Raw genomic sequence first — 11414 nt, 5'->3', positions numbered from 1 at the left:
ATATATATATATATATAATATATGAGGTGTGGGAACTCCTATTGTATCAAATCGAGATAGAATAACAGAAAGTTGGACACTCTGAGGTAAAAAAAAAAAAAAAAAAAAAAATTCCTTTGCAAGGGGGGGACAGCTGACTCTGTGGATGGGCACTGTCCTCTCAGTGCCCGCCCATGCCGCCTGGCCGGCCTTTGAGAGATGAGCTTGGCAGGTAAGACTGAATCAGCCATTTGTCAGTTTTTCAAAATGAAGGAAATCTGGGATGATGTATTTGTGCACTCCTAATTTCAGGACAGAATCAGTTTATATGTAGAATTTGATGAAATGTGAGGGGGTTTTCTTCTGCAGACATGGGAAGAACCATCTAATTTTACTCTTTATCAAACTATGTCGCATGTTTTCTTATCACCAGAGTCACTGGTGGAGAGCTGTTTGAGGACATTGTTGCCAGGGAGTACTACAGCGAAGCTGATGCCAGGTCAGTGTTGAGTCTGATCTTATGATATTTGGATAACATGTTGGTGAGACGTGTCATACTTTGGACCTTGAAGGCATAGGGAAGCACAAACTTTAGAGATGGAACAATCCAATGTATCAGTATGAATCATTAAAAACACATCACAAGAATTTTTGTTCCTATGTGTTTCATATGCTTTTAATATCAAAAGTAATCTCTTCTTTCATTATGGTCAGTCCTCTTTTACATCGTGTTCCAAATTTTTGTGCAAATTGAATTTAAGTGTCATAAAGATTAATTTTTTTGTTGTGCTACTAAATTTATAGATGATATTGTGTGTCAGGGCTCTTTGAATCACTATAATTAATTTCAGAGAGCTGGTTGATTAGTTTGTCTGGTGAGCTCAATTAAAGGAAATCTACTTAAGAAGGATGTTCCACATTATTAAGCAGGCCACAGGTTTCAAGCAATACTGGAAAGAAAAAGGATCTCTGCTGACGAAAATGATCAGATAGTGTAGTGCTATATGACAAGGTATGAAAACATTAGATATTTAACAAAAACTAAAGCGATATCGTACTATGAAGAGATTTGTGGCTGATTCAGAACAAAGATGGGTTTGTACAGATAAAGACACAATCAGGAAGGTTTCTGTTAGACAAATTAATCGGATTAAGAGAGCAGCTGTTAAAATGCCTTTAAAAAGCAGCAAACAGTTATTTGAAGCTGCTGGTGCCTGTCGAACCTCAAGGTGTCGGATCCTTCAGAGGCTTGCGGTGCATGAACCTACTATTTGGCTACCCCTAGCCAGTGCTCACAAGCAGAAACGGTCGCAGTGGGCCCAGCCGTACATGAAGATTAATTTTCAAACAGACTTGTTCACTGATGACTGCTGTGCAACCATGGATGGTCCAGACGGACACAGTAGTGGATTGGTGGTGGATGGCCACCACATCCCAACACGGCTGTGATGTCAGAAAGGAGGTAGTGGAGTCATTTTTTTGGGCCGAAATCGTTTGGAGAGCTGGTTGGCCCCTTCAGAGTCCCCGAAGGTGTGAAAATGACCTCAGCAAAGTATATGGACTTTCGGACTGATCACTTTCTTTCATGGCTCAAAAGGAAGAGCCGTACCTTCAGTAGCAAAATCATATTCATGCATGACAATGCATGCTGCAAGTAATACCACTGTGTCATTCCTTGCAGCATGACACAGGAATGCCGCAAGGAATTCCTGTGTGCCCCTTTTATTGGGCATAAAAAGGGAGAAACTCATGATGTGGTCACCATCCTCCTCTGACCTCAACCCTATTGAGAACCTTTGGAGTATCCTCAAGCAGAAGATCTAATGGTTCATATCAAGAGGCAGTTCATATCTAAACAACTGCTCTGGGAAGGTATTCTGACATCCTGGAAAGAAAGCAGAAACTATCCACAAACTCACACGTTCAATGGATGTAAGAATTGTGCAGGTGATATCAAAGAAGGGGTCCTATGTTAACATGTAACTCGGTGTGTTAAGATGTTTTACATTGAAATAACTTTTGATTTTAGTACCTGTGACCACAGGTTTGCAGTTCTTTATAATCCATAAGATGTTTATAAAATCTGCTGTGCAATAATAATTTGAAACAGTGCAGTTTGAGTTTTTTATTTTTGAAAAAAATACTGTTCTCATTGGGAGGTTTGTTCAGTAAAATTTGATTTATACTGTAATAGTTCATGGCTTGAAAATTATACTGACCATCATTTGCATTGACCATTTAAGAAAATCTGAGAAAATATCACTTGCATAATAATTTGGAACACGGTGTAATCTCCATCTCGGTGTGATTTATGGAATGGATCCACCTGAAAACAGAATCTTTATGGTCTGATGATCTAACAGAGATTCATCTTACTAGAGTTTAATTTCATAGTTCAAACTTCAGTCATTTCAGATGCTGTCTCATTGAGGAGCTTTAGAGTTTATCACCATCAATAGTTGATGGCCTTATACTGACCTTAGTAACTTTGATTTGATAACATTCAGTTCTGGTGTGGATTCAGTTGATTTAAAAGGTTTTAAAAATGACAGCTGCTGGTTTGTTTTGTGTCATGACAACATGCATGTGTTGTAAGTGTTGTAGTTCATCCTTTACCTGTAAAGCAGGCAGCAAGTGGCCTGGCTCCAGAAAACCGCTACATCTACAAATTCACCTAAATATTCAAATTTTTTGGCTTCCTGCCTGAGAAAAGTGTTTAAAATGATTTATCTGCTTTGAAAAACAATGTAAAGGCCAGTTTTGATTATTTATATAAAATATATTTGCACTTGTAAGTGAAGTATATTTAACATAAACGTCACACATTTTTGTTATTTAAACCCCATAATTAGCACACTATAGAAAAGACTTTGGGGCCACAGTCCCAGCAGTTCCACTGAAAGCTGAACTCTTCACTGTCTGTGCCGATTTCTGTGCTTCTGTATTCTGTCAGCCTGATATCACCTAAACTCTCCCTTTTCCTCTCCTTTTTGCTTCTGGGCCGGTGTCTTTGTCTCCTCTGCGGTCACTGCATACAGCAGATTCTAGAAAGTATAAATCATTGCCACATAAATGGCATCACACACAGGGACCTGAAGGTCAGTGAGTGACCACTCTGTCCACCTGTGGCACCTTGCCTTGCTTCTAAAGTGCCTGATCAGTCGACCAATTACTGTTCCTCTGAGGGTCGCCTCTGGCACACCCTCAACCTGCCCTTTGCTTGCTCATCTGCCCTGCCAGATTGCTTCACTGCCCACCTGTGGCAGGAAGATGGAGACAGGTTGGCAGAGAAGGAGGTGATGGATGGAGTAGCGCTTTCAGCCCGCTAGACATCATCATTGCTTGCTTCAGTTTTATACAGAGCACATAATGCATGTAGGCCAATGTTAAAGCCACGCTCTGACACAGGTGGGGACCAAACAGGTGATGAGGCAGAGGAGGAGGGACAGCTTGCTGTTTTAACATCATAACAGTATCAAATAGTAATGAGGGGCTACTGTGACATAGCTGTAGAAATTAAAAATGTAATGTTTCTGTCATAAAAAGCTTTTTTTTTTCTCACGTTTTACATTGTATTGAAGCACACTGAAAAAAATGTCCATACATTTTAAAGGCCTTCACGCACATGTATGCATCACATTTATGCAATCAATTTCGATTTACAATTTTTTTCAATGTCTGGACTGAAACAGATATTAATACCTGATTGGTGCATCTCAAGTGTATAGGGGGATGGTTATTGTGGTTGCACAGCATGCTGCTGTTGATGTTAAATGTGATAAAGAGAGAATGATAATGAGCAGAAAACCTGAGGAACAAAAGCATCACTTTATATAAATAGCACCAATCCACAACACATGCCATCTAAAGGGACATAGCAAACAAAAACAGTCAAATCATATATATTTTCAAAATGTATCCTAGTTATCAGTCAAGCTCTGTTTAACATTAAAATTACTTTAAAAAGTTTTCCATCTTGGGAAACCTTGCAGGTTGTATCAAGTCATCGACTGGCAGGATTCACTTCTCCTGGACCAGCATGTAGCAACAGTGGAAAGGAAAACTCCCCAACAGCATGACGAAACCCCAGCAGAACCAGAAACTGGCTAGCATTAGCTTCCACTAAATACCATTTCAGCATAGCCTTTAAGCATTAGTTATTGAAACTAAATTAGTTCTGTAGGTTTAGCACAACTAGCTTTTTTAGTTAGCAGCGCCCACCACTGGTTAAATTAATACTTTTCAGTGTCTTCATTAGCACCAGAGGAAAGAATTTTCACTGTTAATAAAATCCAGAAAGTCTGCATGGTGGCTCAAACTAACATCTTTGTAAGGAGAAAGAGATTTATGGGGGAACAGAAGGGAAGCAGGAATAGGTGTACCACTGTCTCCCTCCTCTCATCCGTGGTCCTTCCTCTGGTTGGTCAGGGTTGAAACCCACTTTTGTTTTGACACCTGAGCAGAAAATCGGCTGTTAGTTCAGCTATTACAGCCACAGAGAAACATCTCCAGAATCCCGTTTAGTATGTAGATCATTTTCATGAATGGCTCTTGTGGTCTTGTGGTCAGACTTAACCTTCCTGCACAGGCTCACCACTAACACGGCCAGCAGCTGCCCAAGTGTTAAAGCAAGCACAGGAATGTGTTGTAGGTAAGAGCTTGTCACTAACCCGAGGCCCCCTGGTGTTTGCATGCAGTCATTGCATTCAGCAGATCCTAGAGGCTGTGCTCCACTGCCACCAGATGGGTGTGGTTCACCGTGACCTCAAGGTAAGTGGACATATGTTTACATCCCTGTTCTGTGACCTCACTCTGCCTTTTGTTCTACTTTTGGCTGATTCTTCCCTTCTAAATCCAAACCATCTTTTTCTAACTTAATCACCAAACTATTTGGTTTTAAAATTAAGCTCATGTATATTTAGGATACATTTCTTGTGAACAATTTGAATTCAAATCATGTTACATTCAACTTTTTTTTTCTTCTAAATTTCTAAAGCAGATTTTTCTGAACGTGGTTTGTTCAGAAAGATCTCATTTGGTAACCAAATGCAGCAGGTGTGTGTGTGCGCAAGGTTTTGTTTACTTTCAACAATAATAAGCTTGCATTTTGCATTGGATGACTGCTGCCTCTTAGTGACCTGATTGGCTGTTGCCAGGCAGCTGGAATGGCTTGTTGGCAAACTCTAAGACAAACAACTACAGGAAACAAATCAGCCCATCAACAAATAAGGGGGAAAACACGCACGCACACACGTTTGTATTTCTACCCATATTAACACCTTACCCTTACCCAAGAAATAGGGTCCACCACATTAGGACTGGCCTTTGACCCCATAATGCCCTTTGGTTTTTAAAGCATAAATGGATATACCAGATATGTTCTTGAATAGAACTTCTCTTGTACCATGATGGAACTTCCATCATGGTTCCATCATATGAACCATGATGGAAGTGACTTGGAACGGAACCTTTCAATCTGTTTCTCAGCATCTATCACCTGGACACGTTGAGAAACTTGGTTTCCATTTTGTCGCATTAAATTCTCTTCAGTAATGGATATTAAGATCCAAAGATATGCCTAAAGAAATGAAGAGCTCCAACTCAGACTCTTGAAATCTTAACTGCTGTCTGTATTGTTAAGGGCAGAGCAATTAGAAAATGTTTCATAGTTTCATTAATATGTATTTGTCTGTCCTTGTGTTATTAGGAACCGAGTACAGACCTCCAGATACTGTGCATGTGCTGAATATGACAAAGACCACAAGTAGCATATCAGCACAAGCACTTAATAGCTGAGAAGTTCTATGGTGTAGGGCTGATGATGTTGACTTGTTTTAAAGCTTCAAAGGGTTAGTGATATTATTCATGGATGTGAATAACATAGTCACATCCATGAGCTCCTCTGCATACCAAAATGTACTAAAGCCAAATTGGTTGCCTTATTTTGACATCGATTGTGGGGCGACATCAGGGTAGGACTTCACCCCGCTCCGGTGCATGGCAGCCTCACTTCTGTCAGACTTCCCCAGGGCAACTGTGGCTACCATCTTGTAGCTTGGCACCATCAGCGTGTTTTGGGGATGGGTGAATGACTGTAGTGTGAATTGCTTTGGGATCCTCTGGACTTGATAAAGTGCTGTACAAGTACAAAGCCCTTTACCATTTACCATATTTCATAGGGTCGACAGTGGTAGGAGTTCGCTCTGCAATCGACAGGTTTCTGGTTCGATCCCCTCTGTCGTTGTGCCCTTGGGCAAGACACTTCACCCACCTTGCTTGCTTGTGGAGGTCAGAGGACCCAGTAGCGACTGTGCTTGGCAGTCTCACCTCTGTCAGATTGCAGGCTTGTAGCTTATCATCATCAGTGTGTGCATGAATGTGTGAATGACTAAAATGTAGCGTGAAGCACTTTGGGGTGCTTCATACTATACTATTTTTAACCACATGTACAGATGTGACTTGGTGGGTCAACCCACTCTTACAAGGGGACATTAACTGATTTTCAGTCCTTTGTGGAGGTTTAGTAGATTGGTGGATAAGATAAATTTTTCATGCAAGTTTAGGTCGATAACCCAAAACTAAGGAAATCGGCACCGATTTATTGGCCTGCTGCTTTATCAGTGCAACCCTACTGTGAACCAGGTCATTCCAGAGAGCGTTATCTTATGTTTTCATACGTGCTAATTTCACCTTAACCCAGCTCCAACCTTCAAATGTCTTGATTACAAAGAGCGCAGTGTGTGCTGGGCATTCAGCTCTTCAGTCAGTATACATGGTATGGCTTTTCATATTGGATCCAACTTAATTTCAGCAGCTAGCAGGAAGTGTTATGAGCTGGAAATGAGCACCACATCCTGCATATCATTGAAATGTTTTCTCAGTTTTGGGACCAGCATCTTGCTGGTTTAACAGTGATTGCTGCTGTAGATGAAAAACAAGTCATGTTATCAACTTCCTGTCAGATTCACCATCCATATCCACTCGTCCTCCATATAACTCATTTATGTGAAGAACTTAATGTAAGACCTTCATTTCTGAACATTTATTGAATAAATTAATGGGAGTAGATAATCACTTTCTTCCTTTGTTGTTACTTTACTGTTAGACAAAAAATGTTGCAATTTCTAGGATTAGAAATTGCACTTTTTTTTGTAAATGTCAAAGTGTGTGTGATTCACCTTCTCTGAAACCTTTTCCATCTCAGCATTAGTCACATTCTTCCAAGTATCTGCTTCTGTCTGGTTTAAGCAGAATCCATCAGCATCTCCCCACTCAGCTGTTTGGAGATCAGACGCGGCGCCCACTTCCCCTTACTGAAGTCAGCTTATGACTCCAGGCATGAGTTGGTTATTTAGCAGTTTGGATTCTAGCTCAGCTGAGCTCTAACTTTAGTTTTTCATGTCATCATGAAACGATAGCAAGGTTTCCCCCAGAAAACTTACTGAGTCCAGTACTCATGGCATCAACACGGTCCGCCTGGCTTTTAATACACTGGGGGAAACCCTTCACAACTTTTCCGCCTTTACCTTTGGTTTCAACTTTTCAACTTATTGTTGCATGACTGTGCTGCTGTGAAATATTAAAGGTATATTTTGTTTCTCCAATCCAAGCCAGAGAACCTGCTGCTAGCCAGTAAACTGAAGGGAGCAGCAGTTAAGCTGGCTGATTTTGGCCTGGCTATAGAAGTGCAGGGAGACCAGCAGGCATGGTTTGGTAAGTACAAGCTTTTTCTTAATTTGAGTGAGATCGGTAGTACTTATTTTTTTCCTGCTTCTTCCATATATCTATGCAGTTAAATTAATCATACCTCCCAGTCCAAGAAAACCATAAGGAAGTTTAGATGAAATTGACTTTGAATTAAATAGTTGCTAACCACATTTCCAAAATTAATTCCTGAGGGACAATAAGCACCAAAAGTAGAGAAAACCGTACGTCTCTAAGTGAAAACCGTTCGTTAGGAAGATCCATCTTTTCATATTATTAACTTTGCTGAAGTTATGACTTCTGGTCAAAAATTCTTGCACATGCAAACAAGTTCTCTACAGAACATGTACAGATGGAACCTTTTATATCTTAAACAGAATAATATAGTCATAACCAAGCTTTTTTCTTCCATACAGTGGAGGACAGCCTGAAAAATTACCTCCGACTATCTGAGTGCATTTAGGTGCTTCATCAACTCCATTGTTATGTGCGGCTCCTAACAAGCTATAGCTGTCAGAAGTTTGCTATTTTGTCACGTTCCTAATGCAACAGCCCAAGTAATTTTTTTCCAAAATTGCTTTAAGCAAAACATGACCACCTCTTTCTTGCCAAAAGATGATTTAGGCAATGTAAAAAAAAAACACTTTTGTTAAGTAAGATTTAGGTCATTATTTTAGAAAGCTGATTTTTTTGAGCTGTGTGAAGCTGACATCCCACCCACGTCAAAAAATCCAGCAAATAGTCTGAATGGTTAGTGCTCTGTTTGTGCAGGTTTGTGCCGTTAAAATTTTCGTCTGTGCAGCTTTGGTTTCTGAGATATTAAAATTTATTTTTTAGGTCATCCAGAGTTCACCATGCCCCCATATTGCTCCAAAACAAACCAAAGTGGGCTAGTTTGTTAGTGCTCCGTTTGTGCAGGTTTGTGCCATTAAATTTTCGTCTGTGCAACTGTCCCTTATGAGATATTAAAAGTTATAATTTTGGCCAATGACATCATCAACTGCCTCCATTTTGCTCCAAATATCAAAATTTTTGCTTTACCGCCGTTATGTTGCTGCCACCAACTGGTATGTAATGTGGACCACAATGTCACCCAAGGATTATATTATACAAATGACTAAATCTGATTTTACTTTATTTGGTGCTTTTAGAGTTTAAGATTCAGCCCATCCATCCATCCATCCATCCCCATCCATCCATCCACCCACCCACCCACCCACCCACCCACGACTGTGCTGAGTGAGTGATAGCATTGCATCACTTACTTGATGCAATTCTATAAAACGGCATTGTGTGCTTGGGAAATGCATAATACTGACTATTTAAAAGATGTTGGTAGATTATTGAAACTGGATAAAGATTAAGAAACCTGATGTAAAAGAAAATCAATTATTGAAAAAAGAGAACTTGCTACATATGAGTAGGTATAAAAATACGCTCAGATTGATCACAGGAAGTTGCAAAAAAAAAATCAATCCAACAGCGTCACCCCTAGGAATTAGGTGGATTTGAATATGTGGGAATGATCATCATTGGCTAGGGTACATGGACATGGAATTGTACATCAACGCTGCACATATGGGAAAGTATCTGGTTTTCCTCCATCAGATGCTTTTGATAGTAACCTATGCCAGTTCTTGGCTTATTCCTATACCACAGTATTAGTTTATTTAGCTTTCTGAAGGACATAGGTATGCCACAGCTCCTAACTCTCATCTCAGATTCCTTTTGGCTTCACTTCAGAACAATTTCTCTCTCCCCATAGAGAAATAATTAGTCTAATCCCTGAGCATCAGTTTCTAACTGGAACCATTTCATGTTGTGTTCTGACTTTACTGTAAGTTGTGTTCCTTCTCTTTGCCTAAGGATGTGACAGTACTCTGAATCCAGTTTCAAACTAGACTGCATGGTACGGATGCTGAGCTCTACATGGTGCTCAGTGTGTTTCTTTCTTCCAGTTTGTTGAGCTCCACTCACAAACCTGGCTTTATGGGGACATTAATCCCTGGGTCCTACTACTTGTTACTGACAAGTTTTTAATGGACTTTCTCACATAGCAGATGGCCCAGTTTAATGTTAATATGTGTGTGTTTGTCTGTTTCAGGTTTTGCTGGGACACCAGGGTATTTGTCTCCAGAGGTCCTGAGGAAAGATCCATATGGCAAGCCTGTGGATATGTGGGCCTGTGGTAAGGTTTTCTGCACATTTCGCACACACACACACACACACACACATGCATATTTACAATTTTATAGTGAAATTGTGTGTAATAGAATCATATCATTACTAGAAAAAGTAATAACAAAAAATCAATTGCACTTGGCTCTCCAGTGGCCCCTCGGGCCCTAAGCTGCTGCTTATTTTACTTATGCTTTGGGCCGGCCCTGCTTCTTTATGTCTATTATGTATGTCTGTTCTTCTGGTCACGTGAGTCTTTTTGGGGTCGTAAACTGTTCTCACAGAAGTCTAATTGCAGTCCCATCATTCAAGTATAAACGACCACACAGAAAATATTTCAGCAAATAACATGGAATTGAACATCAAGAGCAGCTGATGTGTGAAAGTAGCCATCGACAGTAAATGGATCGAAATACAACTGAGATTTTCTGCACTGTAATGATAAAATACAGCCATATCCAGCTTAGAAGGTGGTTGTGCATTATCACTGCAATAATTTCCATGATTTACAGTTTCAAAGATACAACACAGCTCATGTATTGCAGTGGAACAGCAGATGACTGGGTTGGCCATTGAATGTGTTGGGCAGCTGAATGCAAATATCACATTAAATATGTTCATAGATTAGATTGAATGAGCATTACATTTAAAATAGTTGCTCATATCCACAGTTTCTTTCTGCTCTGTAGATTTGTGTGTATGCCCAGTGAGCTCTTGAATTAATGGGTGCTGACAGCCACACCACACATGTCTGATGGGCCAGGCTACCTGGGCCTGAGATGTACCACTCACTCACTCACACATGCGCACACACTCTGTAGGACACACTTGTGCTGACCAACTGAATCCACAGCATCAATAGTCTTTCATCTTTTCCTGGCAATCAGCCGACCAATCAGAAACACCACTCCTGGTAGCACCAGCAAACACAATCATTGAGCATTATACACTGTTCAGCTGTTTCCTGCTTGGTTCCTTTCACTATGGCTACTCAATAATTAGCACTGTGTGCAAACATTTGTCAGAATCAATGGATCAAACAATAAGCAGAAAATATGAACAATTCTGCAATAAAATATATGTTTGAACATGAATTATGTATGATTTGTTTTTTTCTTGTTTCCTTCTAATTGTGCATGCAGTGAAGTCTCCTTTAATCACACCTTATCCTGACTTACTCTTAATTTATGCCTTAATTTATGCCTAAGATTATCATTGTTATAAAGCTCTATTTCCACTATCTCGTTTGTTTTTGTGTTTTTAGGGGTGATCCTCTATATTCTGCTGGTAGGGTACCCTCCGTTCTGGGATGAGGACCAGCATAGACTGTACCAGCAGATAAAAGCTGGAGCTTATGATGTGAGTTTCACTTTGGGGGGTGTGTGTGCTTGTGTGTATTGTAATGGCCAAGCCGAGGTCCAGAGCCTGGACCGCATCATGTTCTTCCTCTCAGCCAGTCAGTGATGTTGAGTCATGGCCTGAAAGGAAGTTGATCTAATGGAGGACTTCTTTTTTTTCCAACACATGTTTATTGGTTATGTCTGTATTTTAAT

At 40.2% G+C, this 11414-nt stretch overlaps 1 protein-coding gene across 1 annotated transcript in view; it reads left to right on the top strand.

Annotated features, from left to right (window-relative positions):
• The window catches only part of LOC106937442 (calcium/calmodulin-dependent protein kinase type II delta 1 chain-like), a 37510-nt gene extending 26170 nt beyond the window's left edge, over positions 1 to 11340 (top strand). The window contains exons 3-7 of the mRNA XM_015018961.1: positions 413 to 478; positions 4677 to 4749; positions 7590 to 7692; positions 9788 to 9871; positions 11126 to 11340. Of these exons, the coding sequence (XP_014874447.1) occupies positions 413 to 478; positions 4677 to 4749; positions 7590 to 7692; positions 9788 to 9871; positions 11126 to 11325 (526 nt within the window). The 3' untranslated portion in view covers positions 11326 to 11340. The remainder of the gene's footprint in view (positions 1 to 412; positions 479 to 4676; positions 4750 to 7589; positions 7693 to 9787; positions 9872 to 11125) is intronic.
• Positions 11341 to 11414: the final 74 nt, after the last annotated feature.

This window comes from Poecilia latipinna, unplaced genomic scaffold, assembly GCF_001443285.1.
Source record: "Poecilia latipinna isolate Pla-1442-1.1 unplaced genomic scaffold, P_latipinna-1.0 Scaffold2349, whole genome shotgun sequence".
In the NCBI taxonomy this organism is placed as follows: Eukaryota; Metazoa; Chordata; class Actinopteri; order Cyprinodontiformes; family Poeciliidae; genus Poecilia; species Poecilia latipinna.
This window is presented reverse-complemented; position numbering and strand designations above follow the sequence as displayed.